This window comes from Podarcis gaigeae (assembly GCF_964106915.1).
Source record: "Podarcis gaigeae genome assembly, chromosome: 8".
NCBI lineage: Eukaryota > Metazoa > Chordata > Lepidosauria > Squamata > Lacertidae > Podarcis > Podarcis gaigeae.
In genome coordinates, this window is record NC_139684.1 from 7,101,324 (window position 1) to 7,124,049 (window position 22,726).

At 52.0% G+C, this 22,726-nt stretch overlaps 3 protein-coding genes across 10 annotated transcripts in view; 2 read left to right on the plus strand and 1 right to left on the minus strand.

Moving 5' to 3' along the window:
* Positions 1-144: 144 nt before the first annotated feature.
* On the minus strand, positions 145-4,972 carry TMED4 (transmembrane p24 trafficking protein 4; the record flags this gene model as incomplete). The annotated part of the gene is made up of 5 exons (XM_083753437.1): positions 145-1,418; positions 2,279-2,425; positions 2,707-2,832; positions 4,554-4,654; positions 4,780-4,972. 5 exons carry the CDS (start codon positions 4,970-4,972, stop codon positions 1,269-1,271), a joined length of 717 nt encoding a protein of 238 aa, XP_083609563.1. The 3' UTR covers positions 145-1,268.
* Positions 4,781-13,612, plus strand: LOC310851213 (interleukin-1 receptor antagonist protein-like). 3 transcript variants are annotated; one of them, XM_083753469.1, is made up of 7 exons: positions 4,781-6,769; positions 7,353-7,490; positions 7,725-8,178; positions 8,900-8,945; positions 9,791-9,879; positions 11,200-11,324; positions 12,497-13,612. In XM_083753469.1, the coding sequence occupies exons 3-7, from the start codon at positions 8,139-8,141 to the stop codon at positions 12,707-12,709; spliced, it is 513 nt and encodes a 170-aa protein (XP_083609595.1). In that variant the 5' UTR covers positions 4,781-6,769; positions 7,353-7,490; positions 7,725-8,138; the 3' UTR covers positions 12,710-13,612. The 3 variants fall into 3 exon arrangements, with proteins under 3 accessions (XP_083609595.1, XP_083609593.1, XP_083609594.1); XM_083753467.1 differs by lacking the exons at positions 7,353-7,490; positions 7,725-8,178 and having other exon boundaries at positions 5,128-6,737; XM_083753468.1 differs by lacking the exons at positions 4,781-6,769; positions 7,353-7,490 and having other exon boundaries at positions 7,754-8,945.
* A 207-nt stretch (positions 13,613-13,819) lies between these two features.
* LOC310851085 (uncharacterized protein) overlaps positions 13,820-22,726 on the plus strand; it is a 35,101-nt gene continuing 26,194 nt past the window's right edge. Inside the window, exons 1-2 of one of the 6 annotated variants that reach the window (XM_083753196.1) lie at positions 13,820-14,555; positions 17,660-19,549. The gene's annotated coding sequence lies outside the window, so the exon portion shown is untranslated. Of the gene's footprint in view, positions 14,556-17,659; positions 19,550-19,796; positions 20,339-20,417; positions 20,617-22,726 lie in introns of those variants that run through there. The other 5 variants (XM_083753200.1, XM_083753197.1, XM_083753198.1 and 2 more) reach the window with 5 other exon arrangements.

The window sequence follows — 22,726 nt, forward strand, 5'->3', positions numbered from 1 at the left end:
GAAGCTGCTGGTTGTGGGGGGCTGCTTTGCCAAGAAGAAGCTTGCAGGAGGAGCCTAGTCCCAGAGCCAATTATATTTTCCTCTTGAGCTCAGTCCCCTTGTCCCCCCACCCAAACCCCAGATCAATAACACAAGGAAGAGAAAGCCTTTCGCAGGAAATTTTATTTCACTCCAGAACTGTAACAAGGAACATTATTAAGAATTTACCGTAGTGGGCAGGAAATAAAACACAGGGAAGAGGAGGGGGAGATAACTGGATTTCAAATTCTCCACCATTCCATGCTCCGGCTCTGCTGTCACCCACAAATCATCAGGCATACTTTTGCATAGGTAGAGGCCTCTCTTTCCAAACTCAAGAAAGGCTGTTAAGGAGCTCCATGTTACATAAACGGCAACTCACTTAATGCTGTCTCCTAGCAAGCTTCCTGTAATCCACATTAGAGGCATTAGCAGGGCCGTATAAAAAACCCCCAGCTCATCTAAGTGAAAACTCCTCTCTGTGCAATTAAAAGATACTACTTGTGGGTATCCTTAAACTAGGCTCATTTGCAGAAGTCTAGAGATCCCATCTGTGCTAGCACTTGAAAAACACCTGGAGCCTAAAGTTTTGCTAACCTCTTGTTCACAGTGGTTATCTAGCTCCTCTGCTGGAAACTGGGGAGGGTTACAAGAGGAGATGCTGCCAGAACCCTGTAGGCAACCACTGCTGATGTCCTAAGTAGCCCCTGCCCCAAGTTCCAGTAGGTGTCAGGCCACCCCCACCCCCAGCAAGAAAAAGACCCAGTTTTAGTATAAATGTTATTCCACCCCTCCCATTTCCTCTTCCAGGCCGTTCTCCACTACAAGGGCAGCCCCCACAAACCTCATGTGTTAAGAGCAAAGAATGACACGGAACCACCAGAACAGAACAACCCAGAAGTCACTCCCACCAATCGGGATCCAGAAACAGGAAAGCACTTTTTTTAAAAAAGAGCCTACTCAGTCTCCTAGGAAGCAATTTTCTCTTCCTTTGGATCTGCACAAGGGCACTGCCCACAGAGGCTTTTCCAGCTGCTGCAACACAGCAAAGCAAAGAACAGGGTGGCATGTGAGAGACTTCTGTGGGCAGGGCACCCCCTTCATCAGGGAAGAGGAAGTATGCAAATGCTGGTCCAAAGATGTTTCACATGCTGTGCTTCCATCTGTCCTTTCAGTTGTGCCAAATCCAGGAGGGTCAAGAAGTGCTCAGTGGAACCGGAAAAACAACGGTGCCTGTGCTGTCAGAAGGGCTACACCAATTTTTTAGCCTCAAAGAAGCTCTTGAGGTGCCTCATCTGCCAAATGCCAGTGAGGATGAGGATGATGGTCTGGGCTATGGACCACCACAGCACCCGCTGGTTGGTGCTCTCGCTGGTCATGCGGAATCTCTCCTCTCGGTACTGGAAAGTGAACATGGTGGCGAGAGTCAGAGAAGGTTCTTCCCTCTCCCCTGCCCCACACCAGACCTATACAACCCAACTTCTCCATCTACGCAGGTGGGTCCTTCTTACAGATGTAGGACCTTTCCAATACTATCCCCCTCTGAACAACTCCTGCCAATCTTGTTCTATTGCAGGTACACCACCTGTAAACCCGCTGCTATTTACCTGCAACAAACGCCACCCTAACTCCAGTCGGGCTGCACCAACAGAGCTTGAATGCCCCCCTCCCAAAGAAGTTCCTAGGATTTGGCAAGTGCTTCTCTGAACTTTCAGATGAGCAAAGCTTTTCAAGATGATGCTCCTTAAGTCCTTAGTGATTAGGTAAAGGTAAAGGGACCCCTGACCATTAGGTCCAGTCGTGACCATCTCTGGGGTTGTGGCGCTCATCTCGCTTTATTGGCCAAGGGAGCCAGCGTACAGCTTCCAGGTCATGTGGCCAGCATGACTAAGCCGCTTCTGGCAAAGCAGAGCAGTGCACGGAAACGCCATTTACCTTCCCGCCGGAGTGGTACCTATTTATCTACTTGCACTTTGATGTGCTTTCGAATTGCTAGGTTGGCAGGAGCAGGGATTGAGCAACGGGATTCGAACCGCTGACCTTCTGATCGGCAAGTCCTAGGCTCTGTGGTTTAACCCACAACGCCACCCATGTGTAAATAGGTAGGAACCATTTAAACATTGAGGTCTGACAAGTTCCTCACAAACCATGGACAGGGTAGATCCCCCCCCCCCCAATAATGCCATTCAAGATCCCGCTCCTCCTCCTGAATGGCATTACGGTAAAAAAGAGAAAGAAATCCGTTGTGGGTGTTACTTACTCTTTGGTAGTTCTGCTCCTTCTGGATCTGCTCCACCTGGTCTAAGAGCTGCCTGGCTCTTAGCTGCAGTTCGGTCAGTTTGTCCTTGGCTGCAATCTCTGGGTAATTGTTGGCGTGCTCCCCGACTTGGATATCTAAGTGCACCCGCTGAACACAATACAGCAACACACAGACCAATTCAAGAGCCACCACTGCAGTTCAACCCACTCCCCACCCCTGTCTCTTTCCTCCTCCCTTCCACCTCAGTTGCTCAGCAAATGTAGAAAGAGCTCTGGCCTTCTACACCAGCTTCTCTCTTGCTTTACACAAGCAATAACCAGGGTGAGGTGGGGTCCAGTTCATGAGGGCAGAGCACCTGTAGAGCAGCCCCCACCATCTCGGCTGGAGCAAGGTGGACAGAGGGAAAGGGCACATAGAAACCTGCTTACCAGTTTCCCGCCTGCAAAAAGGGCCATGCGGGTGGAGTTGGAGTGGAGGCAGATCTGGTGCTCTCCTGGGGTGTGCGAAGTGAAGGTGAAGCGGCCTTCAGAGCCGTACTGCCTGGAGAGGACCATCTGAAACCATCAAGCAGCAGCAAAGTCAGGCAGGTAGGGGTGTGGGGGCATCTCACCTTCTGCTTCCATTTCTGCTCACAGAGCCTAGGGCTTGTCGATCAGAAGGTCGGCGGTTGGAATCCCCACGACGGGGTGAGCTCCCGTTGCTCAGTCCCTGCTCCTATCAACCTAGCAGTTCGAAAGCATGTCAAAGTGCAAGTAGATAAATAGGTACTGCTCCGGCGGGAAGATAAACGGTGTATCTGGGCGCTACTCTGGTTCGCCAGAAGCGGCTTAGTCATGCTGGCCACATGACCCGGAAGCTGTACGCTGGCTCCCTCGGCCAATAAAGCGAGATGAGCGCCGCAACCCCAGAGTCGTCCACGACTGGACCTAACAATCAGGGGTCCCTTTACCTTTCATGATATCTGATTGGAGGTTTTGCCAGGGGTGACGACCCAAGAATCCTCACCCCCACCAAGGAGTCGCCTGGCCATTTCAGGGGCTTTTAATCCTCTCCCTCACTCCTGATGCAGAGGTGGGGAAGCAACAGTCATGTTGTCTCCCTGGACACTTACACCCCGCCCCCAAACTATTGAAAGGCCCCAGGGAGGAGAGGGTGGCGGGCAGGGTGAGATTTCACCCCTCCCATATCCAAGAATCTCCTGATGATCTCTGCTGACTCTCCAGAGAGGAGGAGGTGTGTTCTGCTATCTACTTATTCTACTCCAGCAAAGAGTCAGTCAGTCAGTGTGTCGGAGAGAGAGAGACTGAGTGTTAGAGATCGTGTGTATAGATAAGGTTGCTGCTAAGAGCAGCTGCAGACACTCAGTGAAGTGCAGCATTCTTTATGCTTGGACCTCATTTAGCTCTGTATATAGTTGTGTATTATAGCTGTAGAGAGAATAAAGAAGATATTCTACAGAGCTGCTCTCCGAGTCGCTTATATACTCTGCTAGACTCTGCTAGACTCTGCTGTGCGACGACTGTCTTCTTGTGGAAGTGAATCCGGTGCTCACAACTCTTAAGCTGTGAGTCCACAGCACTTTGACCCGTTCCTGTGCAGAAGGTGGTCTCTGGAAGTGCTACCCAGCTCGCCTAGCCCAGTCGGGGCTGAAGTGGATGAGTCCAGTTGGTGGTACTGGCTCAAGGGCGATGCTGACACAGGGTCTCCATGCTCAGCACCCCCTTGGCTGCTGCTGTCAGGCCAAGAACCGCCTCTCCTGGTATGCCCCACGGAGAGCCTCAAGGTCCATAAATAACAACACCCTAGTGGTCCCGGGCCCTAAGGAAGTTAGATTAGCTTCGACCAGAGCCAGGGCCTTTTCAACACTGGCTCCGGCCTGGTGGAACGCTCTGCCTCATGAGACCAGGGCCCTGCAGGATCTGATTTCTTTCCGCAGGGCCTGTAAGACAGAGTTGTTCCGCCTGGCCTTTGGCTTGGAGCCAGTTTGATTCCCTCCCCCTCTCCCTCTCTCTCTCTCTCTCTCTCTCTTTTCCCCTTCTTTTCCTTCTCCTCCTGCGACGAGGCTACATTTTAATATTTTAATGTTCCATTATTTTAATTGTTGTGTTTTATTTTTGTTTTTAAGTTTGTAATCATTCATCTTGTTTTTATTATTGCTTGTAAGCCGCTCTGAGCCCGGCCTTGGCTGGGGAGGGCGGGATATAAAATATATATATAATAATATTATAAGAAGAAGCAGCTCCCGCTCCCCCCTCCTCCTCCTCCACCTGCTCACCTTCCCATAGGGATCCTTGACCTCCACGAACATGCCCAGGCCCGGCGTGGAGGGCAGGAAGGCCTCGGACTGTTTGTCCCACAGCTGCGTCCGGTAGTTCCCTGCGGAGGGGAGGAACAGGCGCGCCACCGTCAACAAGGGACAGGGGACAGGTGAGCCGGTGCGCGCGCACACACCCCCCGCGCTCTCCCCCCCGCCCCTCTCTCCCCTCCTCGCGCATGCGCACCGATAACCATGGTCTCGTCAGGGATCTCCTCGATGAAGCAGCGCTTCTCCGTCTCCCCGATGTGGAAGTAGAGCGCCTGCGCCCCGCGGCCCGCCGCCAGCAGCACCAGCAGCGCCGCCGACGCCGCGAGCCGCCACCCCGGCGGCCGGGCCGAGAAGGCCGCGGGATCCCCCGAGCGACACCCGCCTGCCATGGACGACGCTGGACGACGCTGTCAACTGCCGCGCATGCGCCGAGGCTGCCCTCCCATCACCCCTCCCGCCGGAGGTGGAAACAGCGCCGAGTGCTGCGCATGCGCCGAGGGGGAAACAGCGCCGGTCAGGTGACTCGGCCCGACGGAGGAGGCTGCGCGTGCGCAGAAAGCCTGGGGAGGCTTGCCCTTCCCGGAAGCCCGAGCGGAAGGGGCCGCAAGGAGGAAGGGCTCCCGCGTGGTCATCGAGCCCAACCCCAAGGCTGGGAAGGAGCCTCCTCGGGGCCCTTTTAACCCCTGCAGGGAGGAGGAGGAGGACTGAGGCCTCTCGATGGGAGAACTAAACGGGCATCTGGTCATAGCTGTCAGCTTTCCCCTTTTCTCGCGAGGAATCCTATTCGGAATAAGAGAATTTCCCTTAAAAAATGGGAAATGTTGACAGCTATGCATCTGGTCCGGCATTTCCTCCTGGTGCCCTTTTGTCTGAGCAGGACTGAGCGAGAGGCGCAGCCGCCCAGTGCGAGGCAGACGCCATCAGCTGCTTTGGAGTTTACTGATCATTTACTAGCAGAAAAATAACATTGAATCGCAGAATATTTAAATGTTGGGGGATTGGGGGCGGGGAACACACATTCCCCACCAGGCACGCATATATTCCGGCATTTGAAGACCGCTGTCTTCTGTTAATTGGGGCTTCTCCGGCAGTTTTTCCTGCATTGCAGGAGGTTGGGCCAGATGGCCCTTGGAGTGCGTTCCAGCTCTACAATTCTTTGATTCTCCAGATTAAGGCGAAGCTGGCTCCTTCCAACCATTCCTCCTGGTTTTCTAGCCACCCCCCTCACTCTCCTGGTTGCCGCCCTCTGTACATGCTGCAGTGGACCCAGTAGGCTCTTGTAACGTGGCACTCGGAAGATGTACTCCAGATGCGGCCAGAGCAATGTGGAATTGAGTAGGACTGCTTGCTTCCTGTTATCTAAAAGCCTCCGTTTCTGTTAATACGATTAGCACAACCACTGCTGGTTCGTGTTCAGCTGGTGACACACAGCAAAAGTGACCACAGGCATGCATAATTTTTTTATGGGGGCTGGACATGGGTTGCACAACATCTTGCAGCCATGCGTTCCTGAATACGGACAAGTCTTATTGGAAATGATCTCATTTCCTCATACCTCAGCTTGTGTCCATAGGAGACCATTTCCTACACGATTCTGGTGTATGAGTAAGCATCATGTACCCTTTCAATGTAAGCCAATCTGAAGTTCCTTTTTTCTCAGAATAGCAGCTTCCTCTTCACATGAGACAAGCTGTCCTGGGTAAACATACTTTGCTTCAGTCATTTATATATCAAACTACAGAAAGCTTAAAAAATAGCTGTATTTTGGAAGTGGTCTAGTACTGCCAGAGAGTCCAAGCCTGCACACTGTGTCCTTAGTCACCCAGTCAATGCACACTGCCCACCACACACAGCCAGTCACAGATGGATGTACACAAAAAGTGCCAACAGAGCATGATGCTGTAAACAAGCCCATATGAAGCTGCTGATTCCTCCCAAGGACCCCAAGTTCAGAATCAGAATTGTGCAATGCAGGAATCTCAACTAAAGCATCCATAACAAATGACCAACCTCTGCTACAAGCCTCCCAGGAAGGAAAGTCCACCACCGTTCCACTGATAGCTCTTACTGTCAGAAAGTTCTTCCTAATGCTTAGTTGGAATTTCCTTTCTTGTAACTTGAATCCATTGGTTCGAGTCCCACCCTCCAGAACAGGTTTGCTCCATCTTTCGTGTGACAGCCCTTTAGCATAGCTGTCAACTTACAGATTTGAAAATAAGGGACCAACAGCCTTGAAAATAAGGGACCTGCAGCCTCACCTGTTCCAGGCACTCCAGTCTTCCTGTCCTCCTGCAGTCTGGTCAAACTCATGCTGGTGGCTTCGAGAACACTGTCCAACTTTGTAACCAGAGGTTCAACTGAATAGAATGTGAATCACATGCACCACAAGGCCTATGCAGCCTCAACTTAAGATGGCTCCCCGGCCTGGCTTTGCACTGCAAAGTTTGCAGCAGCACGTGCAACAAAATGGCGTCCACCATTCAAAAAAAAACCCCTCAGCTTGCATTAACTAGCCACACACAAGGCATGCAAGCTCCACCCCCCAGTCATTCTTAGACTTCTTATTGGGTGAGCAACACAGCCAAGCAATACAGTTGGAGCCTCCCTCCTCCCTGGCCAGCAGGGAGGGAAGGAGAGGAGCTGCTTCCTTTGAAATTTAAGGGACATCATTTAAGGGACATCCATCAATAAGGGACAGCAGCAGGACATGGTGCTGGAATAAGGGACTAACCCTTCAAATAAGGGACACTTGACAGCTATGCCCTTTAGGCATTTGTCTATAATATCTTATTGGTCTCTGTAATATCTTATTATGTCCCAAACACACTCAGCTGGCACCAGCACCCCTACAACCATACACAGAGCAAGGAACAACCATCACACTGGGAGATGAAGAAGAGAAGAAGAGTTTGGATTTGATATCCCGCCTTTCACTCCCCTTCAGGAGTCTCAAAGCAGCTAACATTCTCCTTTCCCTTCCTCCCCCACAACAAACACTCTGTGAGGTGAGTGGGGCTGAGAGACTTCAAAGAAGTGTGACTGGCCCAAGGTCACCCAGCAGCTGCATGTGGAGGAGCGGAGACTCGAACCCGGTTCCCCAGATTACAAGACTACCGCTCTTAACCACTGCACTGAAGAAAGATTTCTTGCAAGCATAGAAGGAGATACAGATAAAAATAAAGCAGGGACAGAATACCCCCTCTCTGACACTCCCTAAAACAGCCTCATCGTGCTCTACCATGAACAGCAGGCAACTCCTCCACTGCTGGATTTAGGGTGATCTGGGCAGTTCCGCCCATAAAGGTTGCAGAGCTAAAGGGGTGCAAAATTGAGGAGATCCATAATTGAGCAGCAGTTCCTAACACTGCAAAGGACCACTCAAGGTTTGGGGAATGACTCAAGAGAGCTTTGTCTCAAGATGCAATTATCTCTAGCATATTTCGTGATCACACTTTTCTGTCGACACCGTCCCAAGCCTGGCCACGCCTCCTAAAAGTGCTCCATAAATAGCTGGGGTGAGGCCCACAAGGCCACCCAGGCACCAGGATTGAAACCATGTGTGACCAGCAGGAGCAGGAACCCTCCAACTTTGCTGGTACAGTATAGCGTGCTTTAGTGTACTCGAGTGTTGCCTCTTTTTTAACTTTGGTCATTTGCAAGACACCAAGTCAAGGGAGCAAGACCAACAGCTTCTCATGCTTGCCTTGTGGTGAATTGGTTCATTTTGTAAGCGGAAATGCCGGAACAGGGTGGTTGGGTAGCGGAGAGCAGAAACTGGGACCATCGGTGAGCCTATTTTAAACAAAGAGAGACCAGCTGTTGCTTTGAGATTTGAGATAATGCTCTGCTCAGATGGGGTTGCTGGCTGCAGCTCTTATCGGGGAATTGAGTCTTTGCTTTCTTTTGAAGAGTGAAGCATTTGGAATATCTGTATTCCCTGCTATGGGCATAATTTAAAAATGCGTCAGGGTTTCTTGTCACTCTGTTTATGTGTTACTCTTTCCTCCCCTTTGCACGTAGCAAGAGGAAGGAGCTTCTGTTGTCATTTTAGGGAACTTTAGTTTCAGCGTCCAAAGTTGCGACATGAATTGCAACATGCAAAAGAGCTGCTGGAAATCCTGGGACCCAACCACAGAATTAATTACAGTGTCTAGCAATCATGTACATTCCCACCCAGTGGTTGTCGAGGGATCTATAAAAAGGGATCAGCCTCGCTGGTCAAGCAGAGCTACCAGGTAATGCCTGATTTAGAATGGAGTCTCACAAATACCCTGGAAGTCACATCCTTCTCTTCCTCCTTTCTGTTCTCTGTCCAGATGGGGAGAAGAAGGTCTTTGCCCAGGCAGCCGTCTTCAGGTCCAGGTAAGTGCCCTGGGCCCAGTTGTGTTCAGGTGGTTTCCATGGCAGAGTGGGTGCTGCTTCGTAAGTGGCAAATGTAACCTGGGAGGGAGAGGGTGCTAACTGGATGCTTATGAGACTACAGAAACTTCTGTGCCCACCAAAAAACTTCTCTGTCCTGGGACTTCCTAGTCAAGGCTGTTCCAGCCTCGTAAACTGGATGGAAACAGCAGATCCTGCACATTTGACAATGCCCGATTTCTGCTTTTTTGCCTGCAGTCAGGTGTCTCTCTTAAGACCAAACAAGCTTCTCATCAAAGTCGATGGCTATTGAGTCTTGCAGCTAGTGAAGAGTGTGAAAGGGAATCTCTCATCTCGTGGGATGGATTGACAACACACCTTCCCTCCCCATTCACACTGCCCAATGCAAGAATACAGCTCTATTTTATCACGTTATGAATGCAGGGTGTTTCTTTTCAGTCCAGTTTTGCATCTGAATTTATTCTGGCGAGTTTGAGGTTGCCTGGCAATGCTGCCAGTACAAGGGGTTGGGGAGTCAAAGGGGAGAGGAGTTGCTGGGGGTGATGAACGGCTGCCACTCTGTCTAGAAAGGGACAAGCATCGCCCTGGCCAGGGTCTTTGGCATTGCCAGGGCTGGTGGGTTTTGTAAATGGCAAGCTGTGCCTGTGGAGCCTGGTATGGGTAATGAGGTGTCCATACTGATTGGTCAAGTCCGAGGCAGCTCGGTCCTCTGTGCATGCATCCACACCTAAAGATCTGGATAATGCTGAAGATTATACTAACAGTTTTGTGGCAGGTGAGAGAAAAGGGAAAGATTTTTCTTGTAAAGGCAGCCTTGTTGTTTTCAGAATCTGGGATGTCAACCAGAAGTCCCTCTACCTCCAGAACAATGAGCTGGTAGCTGGATACCTGCAAGGCTCCGATTCTGCCTTGGAAGGTGAGTCTGCAGAGTTTTGCTTTCCTGAAGCTTACAGGCTGGCGGGGGAAGAACTATTCCTCAGGGCAGTGGCGTAGCGTGGGGGGTGCAGGGGGGGCCGGCCGCACTGGGCGCAACATCTGTGGGTTAGGGTTAGGGGGCGCAAATCCACGGGTTAGGGGGCGCAAATTACTTGCCTTGCCCCGGGTGCTGACAACCCACGCTACGCCACTGCCTCAGGGGTTGGATATGACCCATATTGTGGACACAACCAATGTCTCCTTCCCACCGGACAGATAGGACCTGGGGTTGGACCACTGGGGAAGCCTGGAACATAACTGTGATTCCTGCAAGGGCTTGAATCAGTGGGGTCCCTTTATATTCTATGATATCTCAAAGGGAGCCATGCAAATTTCTCCTTCCATCAGCACAGCCTGTTCTTTTCCTTCTGCGCTGGTGCTGCCCTCAATTGCCTGCCTGGCACTGAACGTGTTTGTGTGTGTGTGCGCCCATGTGTGCACCACTGTGTGCTCCTGCCTCCCCCATTGCTTCCCTCTCCTGCAGACTTTCTCCTGCTCATTCTCACACACGTGTTCTGCCTCTTCACTGCTTCTGTTGTCCCCAACTTCTATCAGCTCTGGATTTCTCTTATGGGCTCCCGTGTCTTGGCATCAGTTGCCGGGAAAGGAAACTGGAGACCCTTCTTTTCCCTGGTTGTGGCCCTCTAAGCTAGAGGCAGGTTGTGTATGCAAGGCCACCAACATCCTGGGCTTGAAGGTCGTCCCCCCCCCACCTCCCTCCAGGTCAGCAAAAGAGGCAAGGGTAGAACACGCCCTCGTCCTCTGGCTGCTAAAAGGTAAAGGGACCCCTGACCATTAGGTCCAGTCGTGGACGACTCTGCGGTTGCGGCGCTCATCTCGCTTTACTGGCCAAGGGAGCCGGTGTGCAGTTTGCGGGTCATGTGGCCAGCATGACTAAGCCGCTTCTGGCGAACCAGAGCAGCGCATGGAAATGCCGTTTACCTTCCCGCCGGAGTGGTACCTATTTATCTACTTGCACTTTGACGTGCTTTCGAACTGCTAGGTTGGCAGGAGCAGGGACCGAGCAACGGGAGATCACCCCCTTGCGGGGATTCGAACCGCCGACCTTCTGATTGGCAAGTCCTAGGCTTTGTGGTTTAACCCACAGCGCCACCCGTGTCCCTCCTCTGCTACTGAGCCCCTAACCCTGACATCACCCACCAGTATGACCCCTGGGAATGCTCTAACACCTCCAGCCTCTCTACTGGGATTCCCCGCAGGACGCCAACAGACTCTCTCACCTACTCTTTCCCATCCCTAGAGAAGATCTACTGGATTCACAACCGGGCCTTTGACCATGAGAAGTTCTCCATCATCTTGAGCATTCAGGATGGGAAGAGGTGTCTGGCCTGCTCCTCTGGCGCCTGGCCTGCGTTGCAGCTTGAGGTGAGGAGAGGCAGTTTGGCATCCCCATAGGATGTGCTCGCGGAGGGGATGGGAAGCCTTGCCGTAAATCCTCCTCCTGCCACATGCCAGCTTAAGAGCAGAGAGCCAGGGATGGGCGGCAGGAGCAGGAAGGACTCTGCCCTTCAGTGGCAGGCTGGCCTTGGAAAGAGTCTGGGTAGCTGCTACCTGACAAACCCATGCCTTTACATCAGGCACCCCCAAACTCGTCCCTCCAGATGTTTTGGGACTACAACCCCCATCATCCCTAGCTAACAGGACCAGTGGTCAGGGATGATGGGAATTGTAGTCCCAAAACACCTGGAGGGCGGAGTTTAGGGATGCCTGCTTTACATGGAGGAGAGGGCCATTGCGGCAGCTAGACTGGTGACTGGGTCGCCGGGACCACATAACACCGGTCCTGAGAGATCTGCATTGGCTCCCAGTACGTTTCTGAGCACAATTCAAAGTGTTGGTGTTGACCTTCAAAGCCCTAAACGGCCTCGGTCCTGTATACCTGAAGGAGTGTGTCCACCCCCATTGTTCAGCCTGGACACTGAGGTCCAGCACCGAGGGCCTTCTGGTGGTTCCCTCACTGCGAGAAGTGAGGTTACAGGGAACCAGACAGAGGGCCTTCTCGGTAGTGGCGCCCGCCCTGTTGAACGCCCTCCCTTCAGATGTGAAGGAAATAAGTAGCCATCTTATCTTTAAAAGACATCTGAAGGCAGGCCTGTTTAGGGAAGTTTTTAATATTTAATGCTGTATTGTTTTTTACCCTTGATTGGAAGCCGCCAAGAGTGGCTGGGGAAACTCAGCCAGATGGGCGGGGTATAAATAATAAATTATTATTACTATTATTATTAAGGGCTACTAGCCATGATAGGCCTGCTCTGCCTCCACAAAAATGCTCCTGAATTACCATTTGCTGGAAACTACAGGATGGGAGAGGGCTCTTGCGGTCGAATCCTGCTTGCGGGATTCAATTGGGGCACCTGGTTGGCCTCTGTGAGAACAGGATGCTGGGCCACGAGGGACATGGGCCTGATCCAGCAGGTTCTTCTTATGTTCTGTCTTCCTTAGGACACTAGCCCAAAGCAGACACGGGTCAGCCTCCTTCTCCCTTTGCCTGCGTCCCTCCCTCACCAGATCGCTCCCTATTCTCTCCTCCTCCTCAGACCGTCAACATCACAGATCTGCCCAAAGGCGGCAGGAAGGAGTCCAGCCGCTTCACATTCTTCTCCTCTAACAAAGACGGGGCTTGGCGGTTTGAGTCGGCGGCCCATCCCGGCTGGTTCCTGTGCACCTCTTCCAGAGCCAACGAACCTCTGGGCCTCACGCAGCTCCCGGGGCCTTCTCATGTGGTGGACTTTTATTTCCAACCCTGCTGAGCCTTGAGGGGCACCCCCCCTCGCCCCCAGACCTGCCCAAGTGCCTGGCACAGCCGCACCGAGGGCTCCTGAGGCACCTGGGAGGATTCCCAAACCGCTGCTCTTTTTTTTCCCTCCTCTCTCAGCCATCCTAGCTCTCCCACCCTCATCAAAAGTGGACGCTTTCGGATGGAGCAGCTGTAAAAGTGGCAGAGGGTGGAGAGGCCCACCGGACATCCCTCTCCGCCATCATGGGGTCCACTCCAGGCAGGTCATTAAGGGCAAACAAGTTGCCTCACAAGATCCAGCACTTCGTATCCCGGTAGATGTCCCTGGGACGAAGCCTCAGGCTGTGTGTGAATAGCCTCGCTTCCCACACCTGATTGTGTCCAGCACTAATCCTGCCACCCCTGAACATGCACATTCCCTTCTGAAGCCACACTGTGCCACACAGCCATGGTTTCTGTGGCATGCCTGAGATCTCCAGTGAGGTCAGTGCGGGTCTTCAAATTTCCTGCCTTCAAATTCCCCTCCACTGGACGCATAAGGAGAAAAGATCTGGGGCGTCAGGGCTTGAACATAGTATTTGTTCCAAAATAAATTAGCAGAACGTGAAGAACTCGGTTGAAATGAAGGGTAGGTCTTCTGCTGGGCTCGTGACCCCCCCCCCCTCAGTCGTGCCACTGAGCAGCTTTTGGGTAGACAGGTCACCTCTGGACACAGCCCTGAGCAGATTCTGCATGTCTTTTAAAATGCCAAAAGATGCTGCCTCTCTGGAAATTTTGCTCTCGTTTTTATTATGTTTAACGTGTTTATATACAATCTTGCAGTCATATGTTTTGAACTGCCCTGAGATCTACAATATGAAGGGTGTTGTACAAATTTTATTAATAATTAATTAAATAAATAATATAAATGAAGGAATCTGGTATTATTTATCTACAAGTTGCTGGTGGGGGGGGGGGCGACACTGCAGGACAGCCATAAATGAGAACCACTGCAAGGAAGTTGAAGCCCCCACCTCACAACAACAGCAAGAGTCTGAAATATATTTCCCGGGGCACTTGAAAACGGGTAGCTATGACATTTTAACTGTTGATGAGACGCACACACATCTTTGATTTCCTTCTTTTGTGCCTTTTAAAACAACATTAAATTGATTATCCTGGATTATGGATACAATCCATCTGTGATGCTTGGAGATGGTTCTTCAATGTTCTTGTGTGTGTTTGTGTGTTGTGTTGCTTGGAGAAATGGAAGCGTGGCTAACAATTCATTCATAATTTTACTTGTATGCCACTTTACTACACACATCATGCTCAAAGCGGCTTACAACCCCAAAAATGCATTTCAAAATCAAGCAACGCAGAAAACAATGTCATTATAATGGAATAAAACAACACAAGAAGAAATAGAACAACATTCCAACGCTGTTACACGATTACATCAACACCCAACAGCAAAAATAACAAGGGAGCAGCACAGTTTCAGCTCGGTCCTACCAGCCCTTTGGCTTCCCAGGGCCCTCCTCCTCCAGAAAACACAGCAACCCTATTTTCCATTCTCCTGGAACCTTTCTGCTGCAACCTGTTCCTGCCCTCCCAGCCTTTGGCTCCGGGGCTCTGGCCAAGAGTGAAGCCTCCTCTTGCGCCTGGGGAATCCACTGCTGTCAAACCCGTCCTGCCGCCTGACATGCTCTTCCTTCCCTCCGCCACAGCTTTCTGCATTCCTTCTCGCTCCATCTTCAGCAGTCCTGGGGGTGTGTATGCTTCCTCACAGCACACCTGACCCTGCTGGGACCCAAACTCCCCCTGGATGTTCCCAACATGGCACTGGGATTCTGCCGTGTCTCGCCATGAAATAATGGGTAAGCAGGAGAACTGGGGTGGTCCTAGCTTGGGTCCCTGGTAAAGAAAGGGGGAGGGGGCTTACTGATTCAAAGGAAGGGGGAGTGAGGGTCCCTCCCTGTTGCCTAAAGCAGGCTCCCTGAGCAAAACCCTCCTCCTTAAGGGCAAGTGAGTCTGGGTCCTCTTCCTGTTTACCTGAGTGGAAGGTTCAAATGAGCCTGGATAGCCTTCCTTGCCCTGATGGGGCAGCAATACCTGAGACAGAACCCCTCCCTTTGAAAACATCCCCTTGCCCCCCACTGTTAACTGCAATACAGTGGTACCTCGGGTTACATTCGCTTCAGGTTACAGACTCCGTTAACCCAGAAATATTACCTCGGGTTAAGAACTTTACTTCATGATGAGAACAGAAATCGTGCTCCGGCGGCACAGCGGCAGCAGGAGGCTCCATTAGCTAAAGTGGTGCTTCAGGTTAAGAACAGTTTCAGGTTAAGAATGGACCTCCAGAATGAATTAAGTACTTAACCCGAGGTACCACTGTACTTCTCTTTCAACAGCTTCCCACACTTTTATTCATTTCCTCTGTGAGAAGGAGCAGAGGCCTTGTATGACTAGGGGTTGGGGTCTCCCCTTGCAGACCCTCCCTATTTTCCAGGGACAGTCCCAGATTTCAGGGGGACAGCCACCAAGTTCTAGGCTTATACAGCCCAGGAAAGGAAGATAATACAGTGGTGCCCCGCAAGACGAACGCCTCGCAAGACGGAAAACCCGCTAGACGAAAGGATTTTCTGTTTTGGAGGCGCTTCGCAAAATGAATTTCCCTATGGGCTTGCTTCGCAAGACGAAAATGTCTTGTGAGTTCCTGCGGGGTTTTTTCCCTTTTTTCCCCCTTTTCCTAAGCCCTAAGCCGCTTATCAGCTGATCCGCTAAAAGCCGCTAAACCGCTAATAGTGCTAATCCGCTAAGCTGTCAATGGGCTTGCTTCGCAAGACGAAAAAACCGCTATACGAAGAGCCTCACGGAACGGATTAATTTCGTCTTGCGAGGCACAAATGTAATAATAATAATCAAAAACAGGAGAAAAAGCAACAAGAGCACACAAACCCAAAACATCCCTGGAAAGACCCCCACAGCCCACCAATGTGCTGGCAATGACACCCACATGCCAGAGGGTCTCCTGCCACTTCCCAAAGCTGGTGGCTTTGGAGTATATACTTGCACTCTTAAGACAGGAACATAGGACACTGACTTGCATCTAGTCAGACCACTGGCCCATTGAGTTCAGTACTGGCAGCACCTCTTCAGGGTCTGTCCCAGCCCCACCTGGGGGCTGAACACGCAGAACAGGTACTCTGCCATGGAGCCCTCGGAAGATTCACTGATCTGCTTAAAACATGTATCTATCAGCATACAGAATAAGAGAACAAGAAGAACATGTGTTTAAAGAAGATTGGGAAATGTTTATTGAATATATGGGGGGGGGGAATCGTGTACACTTGAAAAAGTTGGCAGCAATGAGATAAATTCAACAGTGTATGTAAATTTTGATGGATGTAATAATGGAGTACTGAATGGTTTAGTTTATAGAAAATATGCAGGGATTTATGCTATGCAAAATGAACCATGGAAAGAGAAGAAGGGAAGTCATTGATATTTTAAGGTTGTTTAAATGAATATTGTCTAAATTGAAAATTTAATAAAAATTATATTAATAATATTACAAAATAAAATGTATCTATCACTTTTCCTTGTAAAAAAAATCCCAGAGTAGTGCACATAAAGAATTAAATCAGTAAAGGTAAGGTAAAGGTACCCCTGCCCGTACGGGCCAGTCTTGACAGACTCTTGGGTTGTGCGCCCATCTCACTCAAGAGGCCACGGGCCAGCGCTGTCCGGAGACACTTCCGGGTCACGTGGCCAGCGTGACATCGCTGCTCTGGCGAGCCAGAGCCGCACACGGAAACGCCGTTTACCTTCCCGCTGGTAAGCGGTCCCTATTTATCTACTTGCACCCGGAGGTGCTTTTGAACTGCTAGGTTGGCAGGCGCTGGGACCGAGCAGCGGGAGCGCACCCCGCCGCAGGGATTCGAACCGCCGACCTTTCGATCGGCAAGTCCTAGGCGCTGAGGCTTTAACCCACAGCGCCACCTGCGTCCCATTAAATTAAATCAGTAGTGTAGTAAAATACAGTAGTGATTAAATCAGTAGTGTAGTAAAATACAGAAATTATCCACAGTAAAAGTAAAGGTAAAGGACCCCTGACCAATAGGACCAGTCGTGGACGACTCTGGGGTTGCGGCGCTCATCTCGCTTTACTGCCCGAGGGAGCCAGCGTACAGCTTCCGGGTCATGTGGGCAGCATGACTAAGCCGCTTCTGGCAACCCAGAGCAGGGCGTGGAAACGCCGTTTACCTTCCCGCTGGAGCGGTACCTATTTATCTACTTGCACTTTGATGTGCTTTCTAACTGCTAGGTTGGCAGCAGCAGGGACCGAGCAATGGGAGCTCACCCCGTCGCGGGGATTCGAACCGCCGACCTTCTGATCGGCAAGCCCTAGGCTCAGTGGTTTAATCCACAGCGCCACCCGCGTCCCATCCACGGTAGAGATTTTTAATTTTATTAATCTCTTATTTATCCACGGTAGAGATTAATAAAATTAAAAAAGGATTACCGCAAAAAGCTTAGCATTAGAAGCCAGCAAGATAAAATCGCATTCCTGATTCTTATTGCCCTGGTGTCCCCTGGTTTTCCTCCTCCCAGGCTCAGACCTCATTCTTGCCTCATTTGGGGCGGGGGGGGGGGGGAGCTTGAGCCTGCTTAAGAGGGAGGGGCTCTGGCCTCCATCCCTCTTCCTCCACTGCTGGTTCCACTGACAGTGAGAAAGACCCTTTGTTCATTATTAATCTTTGCCCACAGCACTGGCAAGCAGAGAGCTTGTGGGGGCCCAGCTCAGCCGTGCCACTCACCACCTGGCAAAGGCCCCCTGGCAGCGGCAGCAGCAGCAGCCACTCAGCTTCTCTGCCCAATGCCTCTTTCTCAAAGGTGGGAAGAGAGGTCACCATGGACTGTGCCATGGATGAGAAATCGCCAACATCCTTCCCCGTCCTGTTCTCTTCTTTCGTAGGCAGGCAGATTCTCTGCAAGAGGGAAGAAACTACAAAGCTCGTTCAAAAGAGGCGAAACAGGATCAAATGACCGAGTGTGAACAAGGGGACAGGAGAGTCTTGTGGAAAGGCAAACCATCTTTAGGGGAAACATTCAAGGGGGGCTATATGTACCACCTCCTGCCGTGAATTTTGCTCCAGGCCTATCTGACCCATCTGGACCATCTAAGACCTGGACGGTGGAACTCGGCTGGCAAAACGGGAGGTGAGTAAAGGGGAGTTGGCAGGGAACCAGCTCAGTTTTTTTTGGGGGGGGGGCAAGTCTTGCTGTTGGCTGCAGACCATCTTTTAAGAGCATCAGATTACTACACTCGCTGTCTCAACTGCCAGACTTGCCTTGCAGTGACTGTCAAACTTGGATACTTCCCAAAATGAAAAACAGGCGGGTTTAAGCAAAAGGTGCAACGACTCTGTTAGGCCTGCCTTGGCATCAATGGATGAATCTCTCCTGCAATACACAGCACCTGCAAGGACTCTCCGATCCCGATCAGAACCACACGATTTGTGTGCGAGTTCAAAGCCTCCTTTCCCCTCGCAATGCAACCCAATCTGGGTGCCAAGGCTGCTAGTCAGGGGGAAAAAAACAAAGCTGCAACACGGCCCGTCACGTGATCTGTGCACTTTGTCCCTGAGCGTGTGGTGCGGTTTGGCTTAACGCTAAGCAGGCTGCGTGAGGGCCTCAGGAGGCCCAGTGCCAGCCCAGCAGGACCCTCCCTTTCTGCAAAGGCAATTGGGATGCTGACCGTTTTAATAGGGGAACGGCCATATAGATCACTGCCTTGCAGGCAAAAGGTTGTTTCAGGTTCATTCTCCAGTGGCATCTCCGGGGGGGGGGGGGCTAGTTCTGAAACCCTGGAGAGCAGCTGCCAATTAGTGTAGGCAACACTGAGCTGGATGGACCAGTGGTTTGGTTCAGTATAAAGGCACCTTCCTATGTTCCTTTCGTTGTTCTACGCCTTCTTAGTGCAGTAGCTCACATGGGATGTGACCACTTCAAACCAAAACTTTAAGCCAAAGCTTGTTTCTGCTGCCCACCCCCTCACTTCCACTTGGGGGCTGTAAAGCCTGGGCCACCTGCAGCAGGGACTTTGGTGGGAGGGTGGCCGGCCACTGCATGGTACCCATGTTGTTTCTCCGGGGTGACTCAGCCTGCTGTTTTCCAGTGCAGTGAGGTCTGTGAGCAGCCTGGAGGCGGTTTTCCCCCAGTGCAATTGGAAAGAGGGGAGGGCAACCGTGAATCAGTTGCTTGCCTGCCCCTCTGGACGCCCTTTTCTCACTGGGTGACCTTGGCAGAGGATGAAAAGGCACATCCTTCGGGCCAACATTTTGTTGTTGTGTCCCTGCAAGGAGGAGGGCCCCTCAGCCCCCCAAAGGAGCAGTCTGACAGTTACTTCCTGAGACGGGTGCTGAGACGGTGAGTGTAGACTTGCAGGCAAACAGGAAGCAGCAAGTTTGCCCCATCTTTCTTGCGCAGGAAATGGACACAAGCCCTGGGCAACAGGCAGCTGTTGGGTAAGTCTGTGTTGAAACTTCCCCATCTGTTACCTAGAGCTGGGGGCTGAGGGGTGGGAAAGTAGCTCTGATGGCTGAAGCCCTCCCAGGGCAGGTCCGGGGCTGAGCCCCACTGCGGGGAGTGGGATCACTGTCCTTGAGATCCGAAGGACAGGTCGTTCTGCCCCTCCCAGGGGATGTTGCAGGATCAGTTCTACATCCCTCCCACTGCCCAGGGCTGGCCTGGTGTTGTGCAGTAACAGAGTGGGTGCAAAGTGCTTCTGGGGCACCCCATAGCGGAGGCAGCCTGAAGGATTCAGCTGGATCTGGTTCCATGCCAGCGGGCAATGAACATGGAGGTGAGTGGTCCCCATCCTGCCCCTCTCCACAGGCCCACCTGGAAAACATCTCAATGAGAACAAAATTTGGCAAAACCTCTCTAATATTTCTTGTTTTCAAAATAATTCATTTTGGTACAGCTGCTTTTTTAATGGATCTTCTCAATAAGCTAACTGAAACTTTACATCATTGAGAAAAATATTATGATTACGATTATTATGATGCACCCGCCCTCCGCTTGGCACCCTGGGGGAGGGGGGGACAGGTCACACCACCCTAAACCCTGTGCTGTTGTCTGCGATCCCTGCTGAAACAACTGCCCAGAACCTGCCCCACTTCGCTCAAGGGGGAAAAGGCCAGGCTGGGGGCCAGAGATGGGATCCCCCAGTGGACCAGGCAAAACGGTTGCATCCTGAGTACTCTCTGGGGAAAGGGCCGAGCGGGGCTTCCTAGGCTGCCTCGAGCCCTGCTGATGTGGAGGGGGCTGACGCTGTGCCAAAAGCCGCCCCGCGGAGGCGGCTCGGGCGCAAGAGGCCACCTGCTCCGGGCGCAAAGGGCCCGTCGCCAGCCTCGGCCCGCGGCGCGCCATCGTGCGCAAAGGTGCCCTCGGGTCGGGGCCGCGAAGCCTCCACGGGGTGAGAGCAACCGAGCTCGGCCGGCGCCGCCTCTGGGAGGCAGGAAGGCCAGGCGACCGGGCGCGCGGGGAATGCGGCTGCGGCCCTGGCTCTGGCCCGGCGGCGGGGAGGGCTCCCGTCGCCAGTCCCGCCCGACGAGCAGGAAAGGCGGAGCGGAGCCGGGCGCGCGGTCGGGTAAGTGCGGCCGGGCGCGGGGCTCCGGCCGGTGGGAAGGGGCCGCTCGGATCGGACGGCCCCGGAAGGGAAGCGGGCCGGGCGGACTCCCTTGGTGGGGCTGGGAGCGGCCTTGGCCGAGGGAAGGAGACGCTGCGCGCTGGCGGCCCCGACGGAGGGGGACTTTGCCCGGGGAGCAGCTGCCGCCTCCGCGGCGCCCCCGAGCGCGGCCCGGGTGGAGGCAGCTGGAGGGCGGAGGCTCCTCGCAGGTAGACTATTCCTGCCCTGGGAGGCCCGAGGTGAGGACTCGGAGCCCAGTTTCTTTTCCAAGAGCCGCTTCCGGAACCGAGCAGCTTGGAAACGGGGTTCCCCCTACCCTTCGGGCAGCCGGTTTCCAAGCGCCAGCCTACCTGCCTGGTTTTCCCTGGTGGGAAGGCCACCTGCGCCGCGGGTCGAGTTGTGCCAATTCCCCGCCTGGGTGGGAATGCCCGCCTGCCTGCCTCCCTTCCCGGCGCCCCTGGCCCCTTTCCCACGTGCTCCCTTCCGCAATCGGAAGAGACGCCGCCCTTCTTAAAGAACAAGGAGGCTGGCCGGGCAGGGTCACCCAGCTGGGCCTCGCCAGGTGTTTTGGAGCATAAGCGGCCAGAAGAGCATCATGGGGCGGGGGGGGGGCGATGGGAGTTGTGGTCCGAAACACCGGGGAGGGTGCCAGCTTGTGGGGGGGGGAGGGGGTTGTTTACTTGGAAATCGCCAGTAAGGCTCTTTTACGAGTCAGAAGGCAACAGAACAACAAAGGCAGCTGCTGTGTGCCAAACACCCGAAAACCAAAAACGACCAAATTAAAGCAAACTCGTAAAGTTCAGAAGAATGGGTTGCATAATAGCCAAGGCTGGCTATCATTGCCTGCTGGCGAACAAACAGGTGCTTGCCTGGCACTGAAATGTCATAGTTGATGCTTGGCAAGCCTTCCTGAGGAGGGTCTTCGATAGTGAGCCCCCTCCCCAGTGGCATAGCGTGGGTTGTCAGCACCCGGGGCAAGGCAAGTAATTTGCGCCCCCTAACCCGTGGATTTGCGCCCCCTAACCCTAACCCCCAGATCTTTCGCCCGGTGCGGCCGGGCCCCCCTGCACCCCCCACACTACGCCACTGCCCCTCCCTGCTCCCCACTCACTTAAGGTTGTGCGCCAGGGAGGTTTGGCCTTGAGGCTGGCTGCTGGGATGAAAGGTGGCCCTCCATGGACCAGAGTGATTAGCCGTCCAGGACCCCCTAGTTATCCGCCAGCTCTTTGAATTGTGCCCAGAAATGGATCTGCACTTGGTGCTGTGCTTTAAGAACTGCTGGGATGTGATCTGTATAGCTAGTCCCCATTAGCAACCTAATTTGGGGCAGAGATATGGTATATAAATTCTTAAAATACTGAAGAGAAACCTAGTTTCTTTTCGGCAGCAAAGACATTCCTTTGGGCTAGGCTGCTTGTTTGGTCAGTTGGCACCTGCCGCTGTCTCATCTCTGATCTGTCCTGATGGGAGCCCCAGAGCTGGTGAGTCTCTCTCTTCCACCCCACTGCCACCAACCAGTTCCTCCTCCTCTAGCCCAAGATTTTTTTAAAAAATAATATTTATTAAAGTTTTGAAAGTTACAGAAAGAAAAAAGAAAAAGAATTAAACATAACAAAACCATACAATACAACCCAAAAACAAAAATATTACATATACATAACAAAAATAAAACAAAAACAGTTAAAAAGAAAGAAAGAAAAAAGAAACACAACCAATACTTTCAATGTTATTAACTTTCTTTTGCTTGTTTCAGCGACCTCCTCACACCTCCCTTTTTGTATTCCACTTCGATTATTTGTTTCAGCAAATCCTTTCCATCTTCCTCAAACTTCTGTCCTATCATTTAACTTAACAAATTCTAACATTATTTTTTCCTTTAATCCAATTACAATCTATTATACTTAATTATTTATAACATTTCTGCTAAAGCCATGTAACTTCATTCCAACATCTTTCTAACATTCCTTAATTTTACAATATTTCTGTAGATAATATTTAAATTTCTTCCAATCTTCTTCCACCGACTCTTCTCCCTGGCTCTAGCCCAAGATTATTAGGGCTGTGGTGGTGGTGATGGGGGGGGGCTGCACTTCATGCCAATGGATTGGTGGGGGGAGGTTTGGGGCCCTTGGACGCTGCGATTGGCTTCCACCAGCTGAAATGATGCTTTCTAGCATGATGAATTGTGGTCCATTGATACGAGAAGAGTGTCCTTTCCCACCATGAACCTGTGGGGAGAGATCGCTCATAATGTTGAAAGTGAAATGTTGGACAATTTAAGCACCCCCAATTTAAACCTGGTGACACCTGCAGGGCCCTTTCCAGGTGACCTTTTGGCCAGGTTCTGTT

Coding starts and splice junctions, on each gene's coding strand:
- LOC310851213 (XM_083753467.1), top strand. CDS start 6,671: ATGCTTAGTTGGAATTTCCTTTCTTGTAACTTGAATCCATTGGTTCGA. Junction 8,946..9,790: donor GCAGCCGTCTTCAGGTCCAG/GTAAGTGCCCTG, acceptor TGTTGTTTTCAG/AATCTGGGATGTCAACCAGA. Junction 9,880..11,199: donor CTCCGATTCTGCCTTGGAAG/GTGAGTCTGCAG, acceptor TCCCATCCCTAG/AGAAGATCTACTGGATTCAC.